Raw genomic sequence first — 27,916 nt, 5'->3', positions numbered from 1 at the left:
GAGTTTTTTTTTATTACGTTGCTTTAAAATAAATCCATAAATGACGAGTTCTGTTTCTGAATTCTGTTTTCCAACTATATCTTCTGACTTAACTGACTTCAGACTTAAAAAAAATTCGATAAATATACCAACTTTAAAGATGATAATGGCCATCAAACTATGAATCTATATAAAGAGTAGGTACATAAATACCTATAAATGAAATCATCATCATTATTAATATTTAAGAGCTATGCTCTTGTCGGTGGAGTAATCGCCACTCTTTTCTTTGCTGGGCCAGCCTTTTAACTCAAATAAGCGAACAAATGAAATAAGCGATTCATTTTCATGACAGACAATGTTGATAAGGAATCGCATTGAAAATAATAATGTTTTAATGCGTTTGATAATTTATTATAGCATGAGTGATTACTGTGGTCTACCGACGAATTTTCGGATGTTATCAATAACAATCATGGAATTGATGAACTAGTGTAAAATAATAATTTATCTTTATTCGACAATAATGAATTAATGATGGACTGTGTGTTGCGTTATATTTGGTAGTGTCAATTTATCTTATTACTGAATAGGTTATTAGATTATTAGGTTATTAATTGCAGTCAATTCAAGGGCTAACCTGGCCAAGAGAAAGTCCTAGGGTTGCAATTCTTAAAGCAAATAGGTTTCAAACAGCTAAGTCACAAACAAAATGATAAGAAGGGTATATGCATTTAACTAAGTTTATTATGTATGATTTGTTTTGTTTTAATTAACAAATTAGAATCAGGGATCGAAATGGCTAGACACATACGTCATATCTCGCTCAGGAATTAATGGGCCATGCCTCTCCCATCGCCCATGGCCAGGCATGCGAATGGCTGAAACTGCGCTAATCGTCAGACCATTAAAATCCTATGAAATGTGGAATGGACAGATCGGACACAGCACTTTTAGAGACAACGAGTTCTGTCGCTCACTAAATGGCTGATATGCTTTTCGTGGAATGATTTTTACGTTCTCAGCAATTTGGAGGGTTTGTCTCATCGAACCACGTAGAATATTTTAATGTAAATGACAATTTTTTTTTTTATTTATAGCACGGAGGAAAATAACATTTTTGTTGTAGTTAACAAAGCTTCCGTGTACAAATAATTTGAGGAGAACATTATTATTGGCATTAACATTGTTATTGGCCTAATATTATGTAATAATACTTTGTAAGTTGTATATTTATGGCTGTTGTTGTCCTGAATACCAATAAAAAATAAATAAATTAATCACACCCTGATTATGCATTCAGAGAGTTATAGGTAATAATACTAATAATATATATTTTCATGATATATTATATGAAATGTGTTTTAAAAATTATACCAAAGATAAATTATAACCATTAAAATAATAACAATAGGTAACAATAGGTAATAACACCGATATTGCTTGTTTTTACTTAGCGAATACTAAAGTAGACATTAACGATTGCATTTTTAAACAAAGCACTTTTATATTTTTACTCCATGTGCCAAACAGGATAAAAAAGATACAAACCCGCCACAAAACAGTACATACATTATAATTTTGCGGTAAAAGCAAAAAGATAATAAGAGCATAAAACCTTTTAAAACCTGAAAACGTGTTATAAAAAATGATAATTTTCCGCGCTGAGGTTAAAAATCTGTTTGCAAAATAAAAGAAACAAGTAATGCCGGCGTCACACAAGCGTAGCGGCTTAAAAGCGTAACGGCTTTCAGTATTCCACATTAAAATGGCCTAAGAGAGTAATTGAGCATATCAAGCGTATAAATTTGCAACGTTATTTACGTAAATTTTTTATGACGGTAAAACGATGTATTTAGATCATGATTTGTTTAAATCTGGACGTTATCAAAGACGGTTAGAGTATATTTTCACATAGAAACTTGGGAAACGATATTAAAATGTATGAGGCATACGTGGTTAACATTTGCCAAGTTGTACGATATTAATTTAAGAAATGTTTAGGAACCAGGTGTTAGTGAAAGTAAATACCAATTTACAATATTTTCCATGTTTCTAAATTTTTGCAATAATTGCCGATTGTAATAAAATTGTGTACGTACGTACGTATGAAATATGTGGGTAGGTACGCTATTTGTGTTCTTCAGTTTTGTAAAGTTTCACAGTCGAATTGGCAAAATCGTGCCTGACTTTTGTCAACTTTTGCTATTTAAACTACCATCTGTATGTATAACGACAAAAACACAAATGCACAATCCAAGGCCAAAGACATATATAACTTCGTACCTTTAGCCTATCCTCGGCTAGATGGCGTGACGACACCGTTTCATATTTAACAATTTTAACACATAGATATCAGTGAATGAACATGGATCAAAATGATATAAAAATAATAAAATCATTTATCCATATATATACATTATTTGATAACTTTATGCGTTTTCATTTTGAGTTTTAGTCGTGTGTCGATAGATGGCAGTAAATTTACAGTGACTACAAAATTTACAATGACAGGACCCCTCTATACTATCTATTCTTTTTGCCAAGGCTAAATCAAGCGCCACGATTTTTACTCAAATAATTTATATAGTTACGAACAGATGGCGCTACTAGTCAAACTTTAACTGTCGTGTCCTGACACTCCTGACATACAGATGGCAACTGAGCACTTTTATGAATGCGAATAACCTTCTATCATTTTCGAAACACAATTCAATTAGTTAAACTTGTTAAATACTAAAATGGCTTCTCAAAAATATCGTTGATATCTTGAAAATAAAGACATTGTAAATAAAACATAGATAAGTCAATGTAGAGGACTGCTATCTCCCAATATCTAGAATTACTTATGTTATGTATAACATCGGTTGATTGTAAAATTTGTAAATGGCGCTATTAATTACATTTGCATTTTAGCGCTGGGCGTTGTCGGTCAACAGTCGACGCAAGAGGGCGTCTCGGGTCTGGAACTCTGGACCCGTAAAGCCGCCGTTAAACCTGTTACAACAAAACAGCGGCTGTGCCTCATCATTACTTGTAGATGTTGTTGGTTTTAATGTTTGCATTTTCGCTGCGGTGTTGTCGTTTACGCCGTCGGTTTCAGCTGCCATGCTCCGCAGTTTGTCGAACGTGAGCGCGCGGATCTCCTGCGCACCGAGCACCACGTCATAGTTGCGTTCGAGCACCTGCTTGATCTCTGCGAGCATCAACGAGTCCAGCCCTAGATTTAGATTTAGATTTAGATTTCATTTATTTGCAATAAACATGGTACAGTGGTTCTTATGCTATTGTTATTAGGTAACACATGATTAACTACAAAGTAGCCTGCAAATTTACACCTTAAACTCTAGGACATACAATACATTAAGCAAAATAGACAGGTATATACAAAACAATTCAAATGTCAATGTTAAAGCTAAGAAATTTAATTAATTAAAGGAACCGTCAATTTAAAATTTCATTAATATTATACAAGGTTTGTCCATGTAGCCATTTATAGAGCCCTGGTTTTAGTGCTTTGGCATTCAACTCTTTAAGGTGTTTAGGCAATTTGTTAAAAAGCTTAACACACATTTTGAGACAACTTTTACTGTAGAGTGCTAGTTTTGGAGTAACGTCTAATACGAGTCTGTTAGGGTCTCTACGAGGACGCTGGTTCAGGTCAGCTGCCTTTTTAAAAGATGCTTATTTTTGCTGACAAACATACATATTTCGTACATATATAGTGCGGGTAGCGGTAGTAAGCCAAGATTATTAAACATAGGTTTACAACTTTCCCAAGGTGGGAGACCGCAAATTGCACGAACACATTTTTTTTGGGCGATAAAAAGCCTATCCTTATCGGTGCTATTGCCCCAAGCTAGGACACCATATCGTAGCGTGGATTCTACGTATGCTCGGTATGTTGAAATTGCGGTAGCGACGGTTGTAACTTTCCGTACTTGTTTAAGTGCGTAAACAAACTTATTGATTTTGCTACATACGATTTGTACATGTGCCTTCCAGTTCAAGTTTTCATCTATTGTTACACCTAAAAATTTTTTGTGTTACTTTCTCTATTCGTGTAACATTCAGATGAGGTATATTTTTGTTGAACATGATATATTTTGATTTACTCAAATTGATGTCTAAGTTGTTAATATGGAGCCATTTAATAATTACTTCTATCGTTCTATTAATGTCAGATTCATGTTCTTCTATTGTATTACTATTAACTATACTATTTTCGGATGTCACAATTACAGATATGTCGTCAGCAAATAAGATAAATTGATGATGAGTTATTTCAGTTATGTCATTTACGTATAACAAGAAGAGTATAGGGCCCAATATACTCCCCTGTGGTACGCCGTACTTATTTAATTTGTATTCGGAGTTGTAGTTCCTTTTTTCATTATTTTCGTCAACTTTAGATATTTCAACACACTGCAATCTGTTACTCAGATATGAGGATATCCACTGGAGTGGCAGCCCTCTTATTCCATATTTTTCTAATTTATTTAAAAGCAGGTCATGAGAAACGAGATCGAAGGCTTTCGATAAATCAAAGAAAAGCCCTGTAGTTATTCTGTTATTATTTATACTATTTAATATCGACTTGATCAGGGAATAGATTGCCAGTGTTGTTGACTTATCTTTCTGAAAGCCAAATTGATGTTTATTAATGATTTGGAACTTTGTACAAAAGTCTAAAAGTCGTTTATACATACATTTTTCTAATATTTTAGACAGTATAGGTATTAGAGTGATAGGACGGTAGTTATTTATACTATCTTTCTCATTCTTTTTAAACAATGGCTTTACAATTGATAATTTTAATACATCTGGAAAGGTTCCAGAGGCGAATGAAAAATTGATTAAATGGGTTAATATTGGAACTATTTCATTGATGCATGACTTTATAATTTTTGTGTTGATACCGTCGTATCCCTCGGAGTTAGTGTTATTTAGGGACATGATTTCCAATCTGACTTCATTTTCTGACATTGGTTTTAAGAACATAGAGTTGGCATTTGAATTTTTTAAGGTACAAGTTGACGTAGTTGCGTGTGTTTTTACGGCCAAGTTAATATAATAATCATTAAATGCAGAAGCCATGGCTAGCTCCGTCAAGGTCGCCGTCGAGGACACCTTGTTTACGTCCTGGATACCTGTGGCCAAATTATAACCATGTATTTTATACTGGGGTTATCTTTCAGTATAAGAATCTTCTTATAATTTCTTATAGTCATCATCTGAATAAGTAGGTTAAAGAAATCGAATAGCGTTATTCATTGGTATGCTTCTTATTAAATGAGTTTTTATCAACCTGAAGTTTTTAGACATAAACACTACTTAAGTAAGTAAGTAATAACTATAATAAGAGATTGATGTTGGTTGCTTTTCAGACTTCGGCTAATTACACTAATTTATTAATCTACGCATTTTTTATTACCGAGCACATTAGCTAAAGCGTGCACCAGGTTCTGCGCAGGCTTTTCCTGGCTGCGCCGCTGGTCGGCCAGTACATGGACTAGACTACGGCTTGCGATGCAAGCAGCAGCGTTCCCAGCGTGGCCAGGCAGGAGGCGATGCGCTGCGGCACGGTGCCTCCTACTTCTGTATCTTCTCCGAACATGGCAGCCACGAGTCCCACGTCGCCGATGGCACCCCACTGTATCGCTAGCGCCGGTAACCCGTCCGCGCGCCGCCGCTCACAAAGCCGTTCCATGGCGCTGTTGGCGAAACCATAGTTGCTCTGGCCCGCATTTCCGCGCCCGCATGACACCGATGAAAACGTCACGAAATGATCTAGCTCCGGTGCCAGCGAGCGTGACAATAAATCCAGGTTACGTGTCACTGTTAACAAAAATACAATTAATATTTAATGAACATAATTTATTACAAATCTTTCTAATCTAAAAAATGAGGTACCTACTGACGACGGCACTGAAGGTGTCCTGTGTCTGGTTGTCAAGGAGGGCATCATGCAACACAGCGGCGAGGTTGAAGATGCCACCAACTGGCGCAGCTGAAGACGCCTCCTGCAGCATCGCTCGTGCGCCCGCCACTGTCGTCGCATCGGCGCTTGAAACTAATACGCGGACTCCCGATGAGGCGCAACATCTAGAAAAAACACAGAATAATAGCGGTTAAGTTTAATGTTGATGCACTGCTTAGTTTACAAATAAAACATTTTAAAATTATGATAGTCACCTGCGGATACACCAAGATTGGTAACCAGTGCAGACACCCTTGCGTGAGTTGAGCATGAGCGTGCGCGCGCCACGGCCAATAAGCCACTCGCACAGCTCCAGACCAAAACCACCTAGTCCACCTGCAACCAAAATGAAAGCGGGGATAGAAAATGACAAAATATATTTAAAATTTGAAAATGATAAAAAAGCTGTTACTCACCGATGACGTAGCTCTTCCTAGGATGCATATATGCACGAGGAATTGCTGGCAGTAGCTGTTTCGTCGTAGTTTTACTAACTGGTTCTTCCTTGCGCACGCGAATCACAACCTTGCCTATGTGCTTTCCCATCGACATGTACCTAAAAACCAAGCCAAGACAGCCGTTAGCGGTTGAATACCTAGCCAACATAAAATATACAATTATAAATAGTATCCATTTATTCCGAGAACTCACCGGAAGGCATCCTCGACCTGGTCATAGTCGTAAACAATGGTTGGCAACGGGTGAACAGCGCCGTTGGCAATGCCTTCTTTTACGCAACGCCTTAATTCCGCCTTTTCTGGGTCATCCCCGTTCTCACTAAACAACGCGTCTAATAGGACGCCGTGAACTGTGGTGTTTTTCAGCAACACAGCCATGCCGAGCGCTGTGTTAGCGGTCAGGTCAAATTTGCCGGCCTCGAGAAAACGACCACCATGGCCGAGACAGCGCAGCGACGCCTGCAGCTGGTCGCCCACAAGTGAGTTGAGAACGAGGTCGACGCCACGACCGCACGTGCGACGCAGTATAACGTGTTCAAATGAGTTGTCGCGCGAGTTGGCAATGTTAGCATCCGGCAGCTGCGGGAAGCGCTCACGCAGGTAGGCACGTTTGGAGGGCGAGCCCACGGTGGTATAAACGGTACAGCCGGCATGCAGTGCGATTGAAATCGCAGCCTGGCCCAAGCCACCAGCGCCGGCATGCACGAGCACAGCCTCACCACGCCGCATGCGCCCGCGCATCACCAGCGCGTAGTACGCCGTCCCATACGCGACTGGCACGGTCGCCGTCTCCTCTAGGGACCACTGCTCAGGCACCTCCCACATGAGTGTCACGTCGGCCAGCACCGTGGTCGCTAGACCCATTGTTTGAACTACACCCATTACGCGCTTGCCAGTTGATGAATACCCGCTAAACTCGAACCCAAGTAGACACTCCTGTAAAATGAAACTTCCTTGCTGTATTATACCGTCACTCAATATTTACCTACTAAAGGAATAGCTTACACTACTTTATACGAGCTTCATTTTCAGTATATGTATAGAAGCTCGTTGATGTCTTTTTAAAGAAAAAGAAGCTCGTTGATGTCTTATGTTCCATTCTTTGACTTTGTCTTCCTGACCGCGGCGAGACTTAATTGGTTAAATTCACTATAGTTTACTATAGCGTTTCGTAAATATACATTTTGTAGTTGTCTTCTATTCTATAGGTACAAAAATATAATTTTTTGACAATTAATGGGGGTACCTACGTTATCAGCAAGATGGGCCGGTAGTGTATCGGGCGGTAGCTTGCCTGTAGCCATCATGATATCGCGAAAGTTGATAGACGAGTAGTGGACACTGCATAGGACAGTGTGTGGCCGCGGCGCATTCACCGCATGCTGCAGGTCACTCTCGATCCAGCGCAGAGATGACAAGTCACCGCGCGTCAACGCGTTCACGTAAGCGTGCTCCACCTGTCACCGAGAACCAACTAGAAGCCTTGTCCTTGCTAATTGACAAACACATCATAATGTTGAATTCTAAAAGATAACGGTTTTTGTAATTTATTCTTTTTTATATTCATGTATCATGTCATGTATTCATGTATTTAACTATTCATGATGCCGTACACATAAAAAAAATACTTCGAGGCCTTTCCGAGTGCACACTGGCACTAACAATGTTAAAAACGGTCAAAATTCATGGAAAACCTTAATTTGGCAATAACTCGAAAACCGTGCCACTTTTACTGGGGTCATGTTGAATTGGTTTGGGTCCTCTTGGCCTGGTCTACCTCCAGTGTCACTGTGACGTGTCACTTATGGGACACCCTGTATATGTATGTACATGTATATAATATTTACTGCACGGGCTCGTTTTAGGCTCATAGGCTAGGTCTGGCGATTCAGAGGGGGTATATCGCCAGTATTTTGGGGAGTTTCCCGGAAGCGGGTGATTTAAGGGAGTTTTTTTTAGATTTATTTATTTATTCTTGTTTTAGTTTTATTTAGTTGCATCTTGTTTAGATTCAATTAGTAATAATTAGCTTTAAGTTTGATTTGTTATTGGACATACGTGTACCTAATTTTATGTACCTACGTAATACGAGTATGTGTGAAATTTTTATTTTACTCCATAATATTAATAATATGGGCATGGGCACACCGTATTCGCCGCTACAGAGAGCGTGTGGACCGATTCCAGCAGAATCGTCTTTTCCAGAGTGACCAAAGGAAGATGTACCGAATGTGGGAGGAAACCAACCTTCGTGCGTCCGATTCGCAGCCACCGGATGCTACTGTCATGAATGACTTCTGGCGTAGCATCTGGTCGGTGCCTGTCGGACACACCGAGGGGAGTTGGATGAGTGTTGTCGAACGTGAGTGCTAGTCCATTGAACCTATGGGGGCAGTCACCATCAGCCCCGATGACGTAAGTTGTGCCATCCGCACGGCCCAGAACTGGAAAAGTCCTGGGCCGGATGGATTGCACAACTTCTGGCTAAAATGGTTCCGATGTTCGCACTCCTCTCTCCCACCTTCCTTAACAACTGGTGTCACCTTCCTGCTCTATAAGTCCGATAGTACCACGGAAGCGAAGAACTACAGACCCATCACATGCTTGCCTACACTCTACAAGCTCCTTACATCAATTTTGAGATCAAAAATCAACGCGCACATTGTCGCAAACAATATATTGGCCTCTGCTCAAAATGGATATAGGGTTGGGTCCCGTGGTACTAAAGAGCTCCTCCTCATAGACATGACCATCTGCCAACAAATCCGGCGGAACAAGGGGGCCCTCTCAGCCGCTTGGATTGACTACAAGAAAGCCTATGATTCGGTGCCTCATTCATGGCTGGGGAGGGTCTTAGAACTGTATAAAGTTGATGCAGCTTTGAGAACCTTCCTAAGCGCGTGTATGGGGTAGTGGACCACAGTCCTTCGTCAGCCAGGAGGCGGGGATGACCGACCTGGCCCGCAGGATTTTATAAGAATTGAGCGAGGAATCTTTCAGGGCGACAGTCTGAGTCCCCTATGATTCTGCCTAGCTCTGAATCCCCTCAGCACACTGCTGAAGGATTTGGGACTAGGTTGCCGGCTTCGGAGAGAGGGTGAAGTTATTTCTCACTTCCTGTACATGGATGACCTCAAATTATTTGCACCAAATACCTACCCAAGGCTTGTTGGAGCTACTGAAAACCACCGAAGTCTTCAGTAGTGCCATCAACATGGAGTTTGGTGTCGATAAATGTGCAGTTATGTATACATGTACAGCGGGGAAAGGTTATAAATTCAACAAATGTACAGCTTTCTGAGACAATGTCTTTCAGATCTATCTCTGAATCAGAAACCTACAAACCCAATTCGATCCACCCCAATGTAAAAAAAATACACAAGCGTATTTACTTACCATACACGGACTGCTCGAGCAGTAACCCATGCAGTGATCAACATACACGGACTGCTTTTGGAGCTTGACCGCATGATGAAATTTCACCGCGCAGCCAACCGCCCGAAGCAGTTGCAACTGCTTGAGCGGTTCGTGTATTGCGAATGACGATTTTGTATTGCAACTGCAGATCACCCAACGGCGACTGCTTGAAGCTGTTGGCACTGACTGCTCAAAGCAGTCCGTGTATGGCGGCCCTAAAACATGCAAAACATGGTCCTACCTACTACTCCGCCCAGCCACAATTGTTCTTTATTTGGACACTAATCAAATTTTATGTTCCAGTCATTGTGGAACCATGAGTTTTTAACCGACTTCTAAAAGGAGCTTTTCTATGTTTGTTTCCCGATTCCTTCATGATGATGACAATGAAAAATATTTTAAACGAACTTCAATATTACGCGGGAGGAGGTAGTCTAATTATAAAAGCTATTTTCTACGTGTTTGGATGGATCCCGTTCCTTAAACTTCCAGTTGCAGTGCAGCTGATTTTCACAATGCTTCATTATACATTTTCCTTAACACCTACGAGTTATCGCCCGGGAAGTTATGACTAACGAAATTAGTTCCTGAAACAGCAAGCACAGCATGCTTAAATTTTTATAGATGCCTACATAGGATCACTTTTCATAATTGTCACATTAAACAAATTATTATAAACAGACATTTAATATATTAATAAAGTGGGCGGTATTAAAAAAACATGCATTTTTTGCAGATGTCAATCAATTCGAATTAACAATGAATAAACGGCTATTATATTCCATACTTACACGTCTAAAATACCTAAACCACACACCGTGTGCATTGTGCAATGTGTAAACATAGTTTTTTAACAGTCTTCAAGATATAAATAGGTTGCCAGAGGTTAAAGGGAGCAGAAAGGACTGCAGAGAGGTTAAAAAATATATTTTGTAAAACAATAAATTTTAAGGAAAAAAAAACTTTTCCTGATGCAAAGGCTGTCCATCGCAGTCCAACGCGGCAACGCAGCGAGCGTGATGGGCACCTTTGCGTCGGGGGCAGCCCGGGACGGGCTTCAGTAGGCAATTTTTTATACTTATTTAGTTTAGTTTTTAATTAGTTTTATGTTTAGTTTATGTATTATTTTAATTATGAAATAAATATATTTTTGTTTCTAAAATTAAAAAAAAAAAAAAAAAAAAATTAAAAACTTTAATTTATTTTCTTCCAGTAGTTATAAAAAGTACCATGTTACACCTCTGCCGAAAGAGTTACAGATCAAGATATGTCATCGATCCATAGCAAATTTTCCATCTTCTCCAACTTTATAACGGTGTCCAATTTTTTATCGGTCTATAACGTCTTTCAATTGTTTTAATGCTTCGTCTAGTGCTTCATACACTTCTTGTGTGTCTGGCGGCCTGACTTCCAAAGATTCCGTTAGACTCCTCATTTGCGATTTGTGTAGGAAACTCTGTGTAAGTGGGCAGAAGACGTCAGGGTTTATGGATTCGGTTCTTGATTTTCCTGTGAGGTAGCTCATTGGTACTCCGATGAGGAGTACTGACATCACCCCAGCAAATGGACAGTAGGTGAAGGAAATTTTGAAGAGTGACTGAAGCGGTTTTGTTGGGATTTGGTTGCTGGAATATAAAAATGGAACTGTTTGCATTTGTTATTTCATCGTATTGCTTCTGAGTTCTGTATAAAAAAGCTATTTAATCGTTTTAAAAGGATTTATAAGTTTTGAACATGCGCGCTGCAGACCATTTAGAAAACTTTACCTTCCTTAAAACTTTTTTGAAGAATCCCTCTAGGAAACCTCGGTTAGAAGTTCTGTATAATATGTTTTTTTTCTATTACATTATAACACCATACGACATATATGGAAAATGACAACCCAATTGGACACATTTAGTTTTTAAATTACCAAAGACATATGTAACTTCGTATAAGACGAATAAAGTCTAAGGAAAAAACGTGCCTCGGAATTCCAGTAAAAGTCATTCTCGAATAGGTGGCGCACACACCTTTAGCCTATCCTCGGCTAGATGGCGTGACGACACCGTTTCATATTTAACAATTTTAACACATAGATATCAGTGAATGAACATGGATCAAAATGATATAAAAATAATAAAATCATTTATCCATATATATACATTTTTTGATAACTTTATACGTTTTCATTTTGAGTTTTAGTCGTGTGTCGATAGATGGCAGTAAATTTACAGTGACTACAAAATTTACAATGACAGGACCCCTCTATACTATCAAAAAGAATAGATAGTATAGAGGGGTCCTGTCATTGTAAATTTTGTAGTCACTGTAAATTTACTGCCATCTATCGACACACGACTAAAACTCAAAATGAAAACGTATAAAGTTATCAAAAAATGTATATATATGGATAAATGATTTTATTATTTTTATATCATTTTGATCCATGTTCCTTCACTAATATCTATGTGTTAAAATTGTTAAATATGAAACGGTGTCGTCACGCCATCTAGCCGAGGATAGGCTAAAGGTGTGTGCGCCATCTATTCGAGAATGACTTTTGCTTCAATTCCGAGGCACGTTTTTTCCTTAGACTTTATTCGTCTTATACGAAGTTAGATATGTCTTTGATACTATCTATTCTTTTTGATATTACTCCATAACAAAATAAAAAAATCAACAAAATAGGTACTTACGCGGCACTAGGCAAGCTACTGGTAAGATTTACCAAGACGTGCGTAAAGTTGACTTTGCCGCACCCCGTGGTAGCTAGATGCTTCCCCTGAAAGGTCAACGCCCCCGAGGCGAGCGCATTCTCTGCCCCGATGAGGAGCCAACCGCAGAGCAGTAGGCTCAGCAGGCAGCCGCTTAATGCTCCCTGGAAAAATATATCATGTAAGATTTAAAGTTATATTTTTTGTCCTTAAATGTCATTTTTGATATGAGATTTTATTGCTGGCTGTACTTTTATTTAGAAGCGTCTAGGTACTTATACGCTATACGTCGAGATGATTGCAAAATGTAACAAACCGAAAATGAATGTCACCTTCGGTCTTTTTCATCAGATCAGCTCGATGTGATCATAAAATATTATTGTATTGTAACCGGTTTTTCATAAGTAAAAAGAATACCTACCTACCAAATACAGGGCGTTTTTTGGACAACTAGCCATATTGTGCGAGGTGATTAGGTAGATCATACTGAACAACTTTTTCTATGGGACCAACCCCGAAATCCCAAAAAAAATTGACCCTCCCATAGAAAACGTCGACATCCACTCGACCAAACTGTATGAAACGACCAAAAAAAATTTTATAATTTCGGAGTTGGTCCCATTGAAAAAGTTGTTCAGTATGGCTTTGGTATATGGCCTACCTAATCACCTCGCACAATATGGCTAGTTGTTCTAAAAACGGCCTGTATATATTTTCCAACGTTAGTTTTGTTACTAGAGCTGCCATCTATGTGGTAGTGTTGAGAACTCACAACAAAGAGAAGACCAAATACAACGCACAAGGCAAGCCCCATGCTTGTTGCCTAAATAAAACTGTTTGTAACGACAAGATGGCGCTGATGTCAACACCCATTATGTTTTAGTTTGATACGGAGGCTCTAAGTACGGAGATATGGTATTGTTAATAATTACTGGCAAATTTATAAACGAAAAATACTGAAAGAAAAGTGGCAAAGTAATTAATTCTCACATTGACGTTTGGTATCTTCCTAATTTTAGTAAAATATACACCTGGCATTTAACCTAAGCACCTAAGTAATGTAATAGCATACTCAGTTACTTACAGAACAATTAGCTCTAGAGAAAACAATTCCCAGAGTGAACAGTCCCAACAGAGTGCCGGCAGTGACACCTGTCACCCCGAAAGCGACGTGTTGCAGCCGATCCAGCTCTCTCGCGCACCACACCACGCCTGTGCAGTACGTCCCTACTAAAACGCAGAGGAGCTGAAAACACGCTTTATGAAATACTGGTATTATACTTGTATTAAGGTTAAGGTGGTTAGAGTCAGACCGAGAAAAGTCTGCAGTGATTTTGATAGCCCACGCAGTGCAAGTGTGTCGCTTAACTTCAAACTCGGGTAAATCCATTCGACCCTCTCAGAAAATATCTACCCTATTACCTTTTCTTAATACCAAAATCGCATAATCTGACAGATGGATTTACCCGAGTTCGAAGTTAAGCGACTCAAGTGCAGTTTAAACGTCAAACTTCTATGAAATTATGACGTATAAATAACATCTATCAAAGTCGCTGCAGACTTTTTTTGGTCTAACTCTAACTACCTTCATAACATAACACGAAATTCAATTTTCATGATTTTTACAAAAACAAGACTAAATCGCGTATAATTAAGTTTTGAAATTCTATTATATTTGTAATTTTGAGTGATGAAATATCGTTAGTGTTGTGTGTCAAGTGTTCCTGTTGATAACCAAGACCAAGTGCGGGTAGTTCGAAAAACTCCCGCAGCTAGATGTTGACGTCAACTTTAGCCAGTTACCTTCATAATTTTACAGCACGCAAGTTCACTCGTGCTCTGTGGCATCCAAGGTCTAATGAACTCTTCAAAAATGACCCCCGATACTGAGTTTATTGTCGAGGCAATACACCTGAAAACAGAAATGAGTGTCATTTAAAACTATAGGGTACCCTAATCTTATTGCCATAGGATAGGAGTAAAGGGGCCCACTGATTAACAGTCCGCCGGCCTGTCAGTTGTTCGGAACTGTCAAAATTTTGTTCTAACTGACAGGCCCATACTGTCCGGCGGACTGTTAATCAGTGGGCCCCTTAACATCACGTCGTAATCTTTGGGAAATAAGTTAACTTAAATGGTTACCTAGTAATTAAAAGTAGTTCATAAATAAACGCGTTTACTTGAATGAATGTCTGAGAGTTGTGAAGGTTTCAATCGATATAAATAATTCATATAAGTGTAGGCCTCTAGGGTATGTAACGATTTTTTAATATTCTTACCCCGTAGTGGCGCTGAAAATGGCGATGATAAAAATACCACATATTCCAGGAAACATGCTTGACAAGCTGTGTAAAAATTGTGGTACCAGCTGAAATGTAAAAGTTAATGCAATGTTAGGATATACAAATAAAAATAGTTGTTAGGAAAATACTTAATAAAAATATAAAATGACTGTATATTTAAATTTGTGATTTAAAAACTTATCGAAGACCAAAGCTGTTGTATATTTATTTATTAACCTTTTTTTACAAAAAGTTTTTTAGAGAGAAGAAAAAAAGCCACTAACGTCAAGTCAGTGACGCGCGTGACGCGACATCTTTCAAAAATTTTACATATATATTCTCGAACAATTATTATTTTATAAAATATTTAATAAATATGTGTGATTGTGGTGAATTTTAAAGTATAAGAAAATTAAAAAAGTTTTGTGTGGTGTAAATATTGTGTTACTTGTAAGTATGTCCTGGGTTTTTAGCGTATCTACAATAGAATAGGCAACGTTCTGTGCCAACAGATCAGAAGTTACCTATTCCAAAAAATAACTTGCTGGGCCCTCAGGTGAGTAGATTTCCTTTCTTCTTTTATCTTTATATCGCTAATTTTATGTAAAATGTATATGACGGAAGAGTAATCTTTATAACGTCTAGCTATTATTTTAGCGATGTAACTCTGATTAGTCTGATTTAGATCAAGATTTTAGATAATTATTTTATGCATTCAAAGCAGTCTTCAACGAGTTATGCAGAAATCATTATATTACCTGCTCATGTTTCTTAATCTGCCCAGACAATAAAGGGTCACAGCCCGCAAACCAGGCATACATAGCCAGCCCAAGCAGACATGACAGTAGTTTCATCAAAATAACTCCCAAGCAGGAGATCGCCAGACAAATCCTGGCTTTGGCTATTGTCGGCACTGCCTGGAGTTTCTGCAGAGATGACTGGCTGAGGGCTACCTTCCAGAGCCAATTTGTGCTTAGGGCTAAAGTTACGGTTAGGAAAGAGGTGTGGTGCGCCATTTCGGGGTCGGGACTGAAACAAGCGAATAAAATACCATAAATAGAGAGGTATGGGTAATAGTACGGTGTTGCTAATAAGTTTACAATTTAAAATGCGTCATACCAGTTCAATGATAAGAAGAATGTCAGCATCTTAATGTTGACTAACAGCTTGTAGACCTCCAAGACTATTGAACATCATCGTGAAAAGAAAGCAAGTAATATAGTCGTTGTCTACACACTGTTTGCTGGAATGCTTCGGCCACTTCGAAGGTTCAGCTATATCCTATTTCATAGTAAACAATTAATCATGATTAATCAAACAACCATAATCACTTACTCATACAGCACCAACCGGTCACCATGACTAGCAATCTCCCACATCCTCTTTATCCCCATTGGCAGCAGTGCTAACCCAGCTGGCAGCGCTGTACCAGCCAATGATAGGAAGACCGTCAGCATCCCAATGCTGACTATAGCTTGAAGGCCGCCTACCGCTGTGAACGTCGCGCAAAGGACGCAAACTACGGCGGTCGCGCGGCCCGCTAGAGGGTCTGTAACTGAAATCGATTACATAATTACTAAATGGTCGTCTCGCGTTCGTTATAACTCTACTTTCAATTCTTCCTTTGTATAAGTACTTATTACAAAGGAGTTTTAAAATAATTAGGTGTTTGCTACATATCCATGTTCATAGTTGTCCCATCATGAACCTTTTCAAATACAACCTATATTTTGAAGTGTAATGTTACCGAGTGTGTACTTTTAATGCGCTCATTAAGGTAGGTTCCTTGTTGTCACAACTCACCGGCTTGACTGAGTCCAGTATCTTATCTCAAGAATAACTCACCTAATCTAAACGCCAACATTGGAACGTAAGGCACTATTGGCAGAAGCATTAGCTTGCTGACAACGAACAACACTGCAGCGATGGTTCGCGTGTGTGTGGAGAACCTTATTTCCAAGTATTCGAAGCTTGATGACAGTTGCAGTCGGTGGAAAACTGAGAAAAATAAGCTGAGGTCAGGTACAAACCGGGTCACTAAAAGTGGTATAGGAAAATTTCACAGTGGAAATTGTTTGAATACAGGCGCTTGTATCCATCATCTGATCAGATATGCGAGCATTCAAGTATTCAATAATATTCAGATATTATGTACATTAACGTCTTAATAATAGAGGCTTTGGATCTTTAAGTACCTATTTGTGACCACCTTGGCCGCTCCGATATATCTGATGGCAACTGTACAGTCACCTGCAATAATATGTTACACAATGAAGGCCGCAAAAATATCTGATACGATCTTATTTGTAGAGCCATAAGAGCGTCTCACATATTTTTGCGGCCTTCGAAGAGTAACATATTATTGCAGGTGACTGTACAAACACTGTTATTGTGTTACCAATAAAAATGCCAATTTTACAGAATTTAACAACAGTTCTTAGTTATTTGCTATATCTTTAGATTAATAGTAGGTAAGTAGAATGTTCAATACACTGCCTTCAACCTCCAACTGCTAGGCTCTCTCACTGCTTTTGAGCGTGAAAATATCTCGACTAAAAAGGCCGTTAATTACTTAATCTTCGAGCACAGAATAAATAATAGTACTAAGTACAGAAGACTCACTCTCTAACAAAACGCGTCTGTTACGATCAGCACAGATATGGCCGCTAGGTGGCGACAGCGCCACGCGCGGCTTATGGCAAACCCCAAAATTGGGGCCGAACGGATGTACTTTTAGCTACCTGTAGCAAAGCGACGAAATCGCGGAGTAAGACACGCCTGCTTCGAGTAACAGTTTACTGTTCTAATCAAATTCACGCAATTACTCGTAGGTACACATGCTGCAGTTGCGTTGCAACAACTTAAATATTTTTCAAAACAAAACACTACACGAAGCAGACATGAATCAAACATTCATTATTTACCTGGTAAATATATCACAGCTGTTAGAATAGTCACTAAGATAAGGGACAGCGCCGATGCCCAGTATTGTGTGCCCCTCAAGTATATCTCGACGGGCACGCCGAGCAATGTGATACTTGTCAGGTGGCTGGAAATAATATGTAATAATGTAAGTATACAGTAAGACATTAAAGCAATAATAGCTTGACGTTGCGAATAACAGAGATAGAAATGTTTGTCTTATAATGAAGTCAATGGAAAACCGAATATTGTGCGGAATAAAGAAGGAAGGATGTTCATTTAAAAATAGTAGGTCAGTAGGTATGTAACGACATAAACATAGGGATAATTAGTAAGATCTAGTAATAGTAGTAGTAGGCCAGTAGGGTGATTAGTAATACTCTTAGCTTTACCGTGAATAAACCTTACCTAGTAAAAGTTCCGAAAGTTTTTGTGCGCAATTTTTAACTTATGTGTCTTTTTGGATCAAAGCCGATCTTTTTCTTTTTTTTATTCACGGTTAAAATAGGTACCTACTATGAAACTTAAAATTGAATCAAAATAAACACTATGAAATTTATGTAAGTGACTTAATGTAAATGTTAAATTTCCTATTTAGCCCAAGGAACGCCAATATCCCACCACCAACGTTTATTTTAATCGCGTACCTACATTTTTATTTGTACATATTCCAAAATCTAAATAGAACTTTTATTGACTAAAATACTCCAAAAACAATTCATCTCCACTTCTAGGTCTAATGAGGTTAAGACAATTATTGCAGTTCAAATAAATCTTGTCATTTTTAAAACTTACCTCGCAATAAGACCCAAAGAAACGGAGAAGATCGACATATTTTTCCCGCCAAACAGAAACCCGGCGACCGTCTTATTTTTTCTATTAACAACATTAAAATATATAATAATTGCCACTATTCCACCCAAAATTATACCAAACAGGCCGTACTCTGCCACGTTGAAATAAATAGGGTACACCAAGGTGCTGTTCTTCATTTTTGCTTAAACTGGTAAACGTGTTTCTTGTAAAACGTTCCGGTTCAAATAGTTATTACTTATCAGCGCGTCTAACAATACCTAATAAAGGAGATATAAGAGATAAAGCTGGATTTCTCTTCAATCTTATGGCAAATACACTACAGTTTGCTGTTTATATTGCTTGCCAAAACATACTAGAGTCAGACCAAGCTAAATTGGCAGCGATTTTCATAGCACACTGCCCAAATGTTATTTAAACGTCATAATTTCATAGAAGTTTGTCGTTTAAAATAATACTTGCACAGTCTGGGCTGTCAATATCGCTGCAAACTTAGCTTAGTCTAACTCTAGGTCTAATTTAGCGTGAGTTACCTAAAGTCGTTTATAATAGTTCATAAAATATATTGTTAATCTTCTATACAAAAAACGAAAATGCATGTTTTTAAAGTAAACTACCTAGGTAACTTTTGAAGCAATGAAATTGAGACACAATAATTGTTTTTAGAGTAAATGGAAGCAAATAATCTTATCTTAGGGGCTTATTAGCCGTTCTTACTTAATTCACGGTAGTGTAATATTACGTCAAATAATATTCAAACAAATAAAAGTAATGCTAATTAATATCACTGTGCTTGTGAAGATAATTGCTAGATTTTATGTAGCAATGTGATTAAAACTGAGTCACTATAATTATTTGCACTTCGAAATAAAATTCTTATACCAGTCCCTCCATTATGAGGCTTTTTTTTTCAGATCAAAAATTCTTCGAAAAACAACCACGATGTTATTCATAATCGTTGTAGTGCCACCACACACCTACCGTTGAAATTTCTTGTATCACCAATTGTCTATGATTTTAAAAAAAGGTAATAGTCAGTTGTCAATTTATGTCATTCATTCAAATTGTTTGCGGTTTATAAGGGGTTTATTTTAAATAATATTAATAATGTCTATACTGAGTGAGGTTTGCAAACTAATATTTTAAGCTCGTGATTAATTACGAGAATGTGCGAAGTCGACGTGTAGCGTTCTATAGCGAAAAACTGCAATGTTTACAACTCCTAAACAAATGTAAACAAATTAGAAGGTTGGTGCTCTATAAATCTTTTGATACTTGGCATTTAGCATATTTGGCATAGTACTTATGTTTTTTTTTTGGTAATGGATTAATATTACGGTATTGTCGAGCTAGGTCTTATTTCTACATTTCATTTCGCCTTGTTACAATGGTATAATGGTGAGAAAGTGTTAACATAAGTGTTTATCGTTGACTGTACTTTACATAGTGGTAGAAATTATGTGAGCTGACTTTGAGTGCACGTCAACGTATATTTAGCTTACTTATATCCTTAGGTACCTTACGTGTGCACAGAAAATTAAAAATATTTTCTAGTATCAAAACTATAATTCCTACTACACAAAGTGTGACCAGCCCAAGATTTTTTGAATTTCCCGCCAAACATTTAGGTATAATTTCAGTAGCCAGACTTCTACTACCTACTGAAGTATAAAATGGTATCATTATTTCAAGAAAACTTGTGCTCGCTGCGAAGTAATTACATTTTTCATCATAGGTACTAATTATAAAACATTTAAAAAATAATTCCTACATTGATAAGTATGTAAAACGTCATTTTTATGTTAGCGCCATCTAGTCAAAAGACCTGCAACCTGCAATAACGCATTTCACCTAGAGAACTCAACTAGTTTTCATAGTGCGTTCTATAAGTTCATTAAATGTCCGCTAGGTGGCGTAGATTTTAAAATTAAACGAATTTGTAATTCATATTAAAATTTGATATAATAAACGCATTCAGTGCTATGAGAACTAGTAGTTCGTTTAGAGCTTATTTTTAAGTACCTATATAGTTTAACCTAACAGTTTTATAGTAGAGATTTCTAGCGCTTTTATTTTGTGCTTACCTATATTGGAGAGCGATCTATCAGAATTACCGTGTTGGTATCATATAAACGTATCTATGTAATAAATCATGTTCATGAGCAAAACAATTTGCCATGAAAATATTCAAAATATAAAAATGTACCCATTGCTTTAATATTCACTGTCATCTTCCCTTATGCACCATTAACACTTTAAACAAATAAGATGCTAATAAGTGCATTCATATTAGGATTATTGACATTTTTATTATCTTAATATACCTCCAGGTACAGTCAGCATTAATAGTAGCGGATGAAACAATGCGCCAAAAGTATCTGCCACCCTGGATAACTTTTCAAATATATAAATAGAAATAAAGCGCCACAGTTCTAGTTCAAATGTATCTATTGTCGAATAATTAAATAAATTAAATTAGATTCACTCTAATCGTTCTACATAGAGAGATATAACTCTTTTTAAGCGCTTTGATCTGCGTCTTTTCATGTTGACTGTACCTCGTGTAATATAGATTTTATTAGAGAGATTTTATAGATTTCTAATATTTATTTATTTCATAATACAGATTACATTATAAATTGCAGGCATGTCAATCTACAAGAATTCATATAAGTATTGATATTATTTTCAATCTTTTAATTTTAACCCTTGGTGCATTTCCGATACACAGTTACCTAATCCCAACAATCTCGCCCAGAATCGGTATTTGTAAGCAAAAATCTCACTTTGCTGTTAGCTATATAGATATCCATAAAACTAGACAAAAACTACATATATTTACGGGGTCGCCTGGGACCAGGTGCGAGCGTAATATTCTAATGTTGGTAAGAGCGACCCGCCATCCATAATAATATAACCCCACCTTCTCCCTACATAAAACTACATATCGGTAGAAATGTATATCTTCGTTAAGGTATGTTGAATGATTGCTAGCGGAAATTGTTGGTATCTGAATATGTTTAGGATGGGTATATTTGGAGATGGCTTGGATATGTCGTAGGCCGATCGTACGATCAGGCAGATCGTAATGTTCCTGTGTAATGTTTTGACGATAGTCACATTAGCTCAATAGATAGGTAGGATAGGTTTGTTAGGTTGCTTCAGATGCCCGAAGGGCAAACTGCCCAGAAATAGGAGCCCGTCGACTCAGGGAAGGAGTCAAAGATTTTCACGTTTCACGATATGCCTAGGAACTTCACGATATGCCTGATCTTACGATCGGCCGCCGACATATATACGATATATTTTATATACCTACCGACGGCTTGGGGCTAGCTAGATTTTGTCTTAAGGCATGTGCGTCCGTGGGCAGTATCAATAAATATTAACCTCTTATCTATCTATTACCACCGAAAATGAATTTTTTGAACCACGATAAAATGACGAGTTTTATACACAAAACAAAAATCTGGGATGAAAAAACATAATTTAATTACCTTTAGGATCTAATCATAAAAATCCTTTCAAATCGGCGTATAAGCAATAAACTCAACCTTACTACCATATATATAAATCATATAATGCACTATCATAATCTCTTGTCCAGATCCCAAGGACCGAACTTTCCAGGGAAGAGGGGGGCTAAAATGCACGAAAGAGATCGCGCAACGTTTTCCAATGCGAAAAAGTAAGATGGAGTGAAAGAAAAATTAATAGTACATTGTGTATTAAGGGCGGGAAATAAGAAATTACGAACGAGTGTCAATTTTAAGCCCGACGCGAAGCGAGGGCTTAAAATGTTCACGAGTTCGGAATTTCTTTACCGCCCGTGGCACACACAATGTTTTTCATCACACTTGTAAGGAAAAAAAGGAGAATTAATAAAAACAAACTTCTGTATAAAACACTTTTCCGCCCTAGGGCGAAAATTTCAATTTCCCGCCCGCAAGCCCTACGTGTAAATAAGTGTTTTTCATCACACTTGCTCGGAAAAGATTTTTTCCGCCCTAGGGCGAAAAATTCAATTTCCCGCCCGCAAGCCCTACGTGTAAATACATCTTTTCCGAGCAAGTGTGATGAAAATTATATTTCCCAATGGTGTCAGGCAGTTATTAAGTGCCAGGCACCATTATGAATTATTGTATTTTTTATTTCTTTCCCCCAGGTTTTTGTACGTGGAATTCCTTTTTATTTGGAATAGTTCGGATTGCAAATGGCTTGAGACTGGATGTTAGTGGTATAAATCAATGGAAGTATTCTCCTGTAGCCCGTTTGGGATCATTAAGTGTGAGTTTGCTTTTACGGAATTGTGGAGACCCTTTTAGAATTCTAGGGGGGCCTAGATGACATTTTCGAATGATTAGTTTGTTTATCTTTTATTGTACATGTTATAACTAAATATAAACGGCAGTAATATTTTTAAAAACTAGCGTGCCGGTCTTAACCCGTGGAGCGCCCTAGCAAGACACGTGTGATGTTAACTCAATTTGGGTCGTAGCGACTTAGTATCAGACGTGTGTTACTAACTACAGATCAATATGGGTCAAATTGCTTTGCATCAATTTGTTGTAAGTATGGTGGACGTTCGACGGGTTAAACGTATAAAGCAGGTAGGTATGGTGAAAATATGTGGGCATATATGTATCACTTTATTGTACAGAAACAAGTTTACATAAAGTAGACAAAGTAAAAGATGTAAGCAAATGTACGAAGGGGAAATTATCACTAATAAGGAGAAGGGATTTTCCAGCAGGCGTATTATGGATGGATTTACTACCACGTGATAAAATAACTGTCACTTTTTAACACCATGGGATAGAAAGTGACGGACACCGTTTTATCACGCTGTCTCGTAGACAAGAACGACTACCATATCCGTACAGCTAACCTTTGATAAAATGAAAAAGGAACAAACATTAAAAGGTGAAAGACAATTTAATATGAACGTATAACAATATTAAAATTCATCAGCTATCAGACGCTCCATTACTTATATTGCCCACCTAAAAACCTATGTGCTTCGTCTTACCTTACGCTTTGACAGTAACATAAAACAGACTGAAAACTGTCGAGACCCAACGTCTTTTGGAAAGACAAAACTCCTTTCACCTCTTTGCCGGTCGCCCCTGTCAAATATTCAACTTAATTCTAAACACGAAACCTAATACAAAACGGCTAGGCTCATCCCATACGTCTAACATGTAAAAATTGCAACGCGCCTTAACGCGCTCTGCATTTTTCCGCGACCCGCCGTGGGGCGAGAAAATTATAAAGGAAAGAGAGAAAATGAGACCTTCTCTTGCGACCCGAGTCGTATTCAGAAACAAAAAATCATCCCAAACACAATACCAATTCAACATGTAGGTATCAGTGCATTACATTCGCACCAATGTATGCTGAGCATTAGTGCGAGTAACATGCAAACAATTCGTTTTCAATACTTTTATGTAAAATCAAACACATGTTTCGGAATAAGACTCCTCGCATGATTGCTCTCGTTGTGAAACAAGGGAAGCTATTAATTTTAAATTCAGGTAACTGCCATGGCTTGCTCGCATATATGGAGATAAAGTGAAGATATTTTTAAAATACGGTTAAGAAAACAATAACACTTCTGTGTAATGTGTAGCTATACATTAAAATATCTAACTTAGTCTGTAGCTGTTAATTACGTGACATAACCGCTGTTTAGGGTCGTTCTATATACCTATGTGAAAATATTGTAAGTCCGCTGCTTATTCTGCTTTTTACGAAAACCTTATTAAAAAAAAACTCCTGGGTAGGTATATCGAAATAAAAAAAAACATTTTTTGTAGCGGTGGAAAACATCAAAACTTGTTGTGGTTAAAGTTAAAATAGTTAGGTACCTATACTTTAACACTAAAAAAAACAGCAAACACTTGCTTCAAATTGAGTACTGTGTTAGATAAATTCTTTTCAAAATGAAAGAACGGTAAAAATCCAATTAAAACAAATGAAAACTATAAATTCATCCGGACTTGTTTCCCATACTGTAATCTTTCCTTGTCTCATCCAATGACAATCCGGAAAACCTGCCACTTAGCTACCTCATTCTCTTTTATACCTAATTCCCAGCAACGGCCACTGTAAAAGGTTCCCCAGAAATGGCAGTTTAATCAAAACGTTAAGGGTTGAAGCTTAAAATAATCTCGCGAGGAGTTAGAGTGGGCCCCCGGGCGTATGATAAACCGGCGATAACCGGATATGGGAACGAATGAATTGGTCGCTTCGAGCTACGTTTTTTGCGTGCTCTTCTAGTTTTTGGGGGTTATCTTCATAGCGATCGATATGCAGGAAATAAAACTGAGACAAAACAGTATTAAAAAATCTACATGCAATGGGCTCAAAATTGATACATTTAATTAACTTTGCTTTATGGCTTTCGTGACCGAACCTTGTCGTCCTCATGATATCGCCAGCTATATTTAGGTTAAAAGACAATTAGTTTTTTTTTCAATAGTACTCTTATTCAATTGTCTAACCGCTGGTTTAGACCACCTAAAATCAACAATATGCACCGACTTATAATTTTATTAACTAACTAGAAACAGTATATAATAAATACAACAAACGTGATTTGTGATTTTATTGTCGCTCGTATGTAAAAAAATATCTAAATCAAACTATTTTCATAAATTTTCCAGTGATTAACCAGATATTGCAAATACGTACCTGTTTCAGTTTTTTTGAGAGACTTCCATCATATGTCATATTTTAATTGACAAAGTGTAAACGTTACATAGTAGTACAAAAGCAATTTACACAAGGAAAGGAAATTGTCAGCTTATTATGATGGTTTAAAATAATTCTAGTAGAAACATTTTCGCTCTCCGAACACTAAATTTTCGACTTTCTTGAGTTACCATTCGCCCGTGCGTCCGCTCGCACATGTAAGTACGTCACGAACAAGTTCGAAATACACGTGCGAATGATATCAAAATGACATCATTGTTATATCAGAATGGAAGTTCCAATTGACCTCAAACTGTAGACTTTAGTGCACTGGATTAAATTATATCAAATGTCACCTATCCTTGAGAATAGTCACTTTCATGCTCATTTAACGGGGACACGTTATCGAGGGAATATGCTTTCTTCTCCTTTGGTTTAACGTTACGTTATTTCCTTCTTGGGGTGTCATTAACATAAATTTTACGCTTTCTTAGATAAGCTTGGACCGGCCTTTCTATTAAGTCCTTTCCCTTTCCTAAATTTACTGGATAATATTACGTATGTTATAGTAAATATAACGTTTTATGTGCTGTTTTTTGTAGATTCGCAATTCTTGCTTGCTGTGAAATATGCCTTCCTTGAGTTGTGATTATGGAATCTTAATATGTATAAGCTTTTAGTGAATTGGTGCTTACAATTATGAGTATGATCAAGCAAATACATTAGTGGACATTATTAGTTAGGTTACTCGTATACCGCTCCTTTCCAAAAATAAACTCCAGAATAAGCTGATTATTTAGAGGGAGCTTTTTATTTATCGTCATCATTATTATGGCTTATTAATTAATTATCGTTATTAACTAATTGGGCTATATTATTCACAGTTAGAGTCTGTGCGGAAAGAGAAGAGTCGTGGAATCTATGAAGCCCAATACATTCCACGACTCTTCTCTTTCCGAACAGACTCTATGCACTATAAATTCAAGAAATTGTTATAATTATTAGCAGCTTATTATTTGTAATTAGTACGTTAATTTCCTAATGAAGTTTTCCTAACTGTAATAAAATATAGCTCATGCAAGATCGACAAAAAATTATCTATAGGTACTAAATTAAATATCAACCACAACAAAAACTTACTGGTCTAAAGACTTTTTTTGACGAAGTTTTTTTTCTATAATCACAACATTTTGATACGCTCTTTAACCCACTTGTAATCGATGACTCTACACTAAAGACATACAACAATTTGGCCCACAGATCCATCTACCGTTGACAACATATTTGCCATCTTTATAAGTATGTACACCGGGGCCAATGGGGTGTGCCAGTTCACACTATCTACAAAGAAATTACACGTTCCTCTCTATAACGGGGAGGGGGGAGGTAGGGTGACGTCAGCCTCGAATAAATGTGATGGAAATTGGAGGATTTGTTTACCCATATTCTTCTCACACTTTTGACACTAAAAGGTGGAGCGCCCTGGCTGAGTAACTATTGTTTTATTCTACGTAAGGCGTTGTGTTGACGTGTATTATTTATGTAATGGTTTTGGATTTTAAAGGGAAATTCAATATGTAAAACACTAATGGCGTTATTCATAAACGCTTGTCTAGTTTAACAAGGCTTTGATAATCGTTTGTCCTTATCTGTCGTTTTGAAATTTGTGTTTGTTAGAAGAGGACAAAATTTTACAAAGTTTACTAAGTTGTCTGAATAAGGTTAGTAGTAAGTACATTTGGAAAAGAAAATAAAGACCTATGAACTATAATCACACCTTAAATTATTAAGTATTAATTTACTTCTATTATTAATAGCCTTATTACGGGTGCCAACCCCGGGAAGAGTAATCGTGTATTATGTTTTAGATATGAGCTATCATGGCAAATTATGAAACCACTTGCCTCTGCTTGTAACTTACTATAGGTACTCAATTTTATCGTAATGAAAGCGATATGTGACTGTTATGATGAGAACATGGTAAGAAAACTACCACGACGTCCCATTGAAACTTAACCCCGCCACAGAAAATTCAATTTATTTAGCATTTCAGAACGAAATATTAGGGAGGCCTACTTATCAGGGGCGCAAAACCAACACATCCATCCTGAGGCACACCTCACATACTAAACTAGATTAGGTACCCGGGTAGGGAATATATTCTGATGTCGTATATCCGCCGGTTTTCTATCGGGTCGTGAATAAGTTTTCGTAATCGTTTTTATAACGTTTTTTAATAATAATTATATACCTACTTAAGCAATATTACTTAAATGTAATTAATAGAGACACATATAGTTAGGGCCAGCTAGCGTCTTCCACAGCGTTCTTGCCCTGTCGCGGGCGCTGACAAGACGCTGGCAAGACGCCGACGTTCGAAAGACACTAGAGACGTCGCGTCGTCGCTGCGTGGACGCTGATGGGATGCTGGCGCTCGATAAACGCAGCTGCCGTCGCGCCGACGTTACGTTGACGCAACGCAAAAGTTGCTCCTCTGTTGCGCGGGCTCTGGCAGTCCGACGACGCTCGAAAGACGCTATAGTGTGGAGTGGCCTTTATAGGTAGGTACGCATAGAAATAATTAAGTACCACTTTTAATATCTATACACTATTGAATTCTTTTCGGCGTTTCTACTCGGCAGTACGACGGCTTTTACAAAATGTTTATAGGCTCTT

At 37.6% G+C, this 27,916-nt stretch overlaps 1 protein-coding gene and 1 pseudogene across 1 annotated transcript; both read right to left on the bottom strand.

Moving 5' to 3' along the window:
• Positions 1 to 2,891: 2,891 nt before the first annotated feature.
• Positions 2,892 to 10,660, bottom strand: LOC134795892 (fatty acid synthase-like; annotated as a pseudogene).
• A 353-nt stretch (positions 10,661 to 11,013) lies between these two features.
• On the bottom strand, positions 11,014 to 18,877 carry LOC134795408 (sodium-coupled monocarboxylate transporter 2-like). The gene is made up of 10 exons (XM_063767239.1): positions 18,530 to 18,877; positions 17,737 to 17,861; positions 16,658 to 16,810; positions 16,148 to 16,367; positions 15,571 to 15,841; positions 14,810 to 14,898; positions 14,334 to 14,442; positions 13,615 to 13,776; positions 12,513 to 12,694; positions 11,014 to 11,459 (listed from the first exon to the last, which is right to left on the bottom strand). The coding sequence occupies exons 1-10, from the start codon at positions 18,724 to 18,726 to the stop codon at positions 11,162 to 11,164; spliced, it is 1,806 nt and encodes a 601-aa protein (XP_063623309.1). The 5' UTR covers positions 18,727 to 18,877; the 3' UTR covers positions 11,014 to 11,161.
• Between the last annotated feature and the right edge of the window lie 9,039 nt (positions 18,878 to 27,916).

The sequence above is a fragment of the Cydia splendana genome, chromosome 12 (assembly GCF_910591565.1).
Source record: "Cydia splendana chromosome 12, ilCydSple1.2, whole genome shotgun sequence".
NCBI lineage: Eukaryota > Metazoa > Arthropoda > Insecta > Lepidoptera > Tortricidae > Cydia > Cydia splendana.
The sequence above is the reverse complement of the archived record's forward strand: the minus strand, read 5'-3'. Positions and strand labels throughout refer to the sequence as shown.

What these genes read in the sequence shown, in the direction of transcription:
- LOC134795408 (XM_063767239.1), bottom strand. Translation starts at nt 18,726, where the DNA reads ATGAAGAACAGCACCTTGGTGTACCCTATTTATTTCAACGTGGCAGAG. An exon ending in TCTTTGGGTCTTATTGCGAG is followed by an intron (nt 17,862 to 18,529) that starts GTAAGTTTTAAA and finishes TATTATTTCCAG; the next exon opens with CCACCTGACAAGTATCACAT. An exon ending in AATGTTGGCGTTTAGATTAG is followed by an intron (nt 16,368 to 16,657) that starts GTGAGTTATTCT and finishes AATCGATTTCAG; the next exon opens with TTACAGACCCTCTAGCGGGC.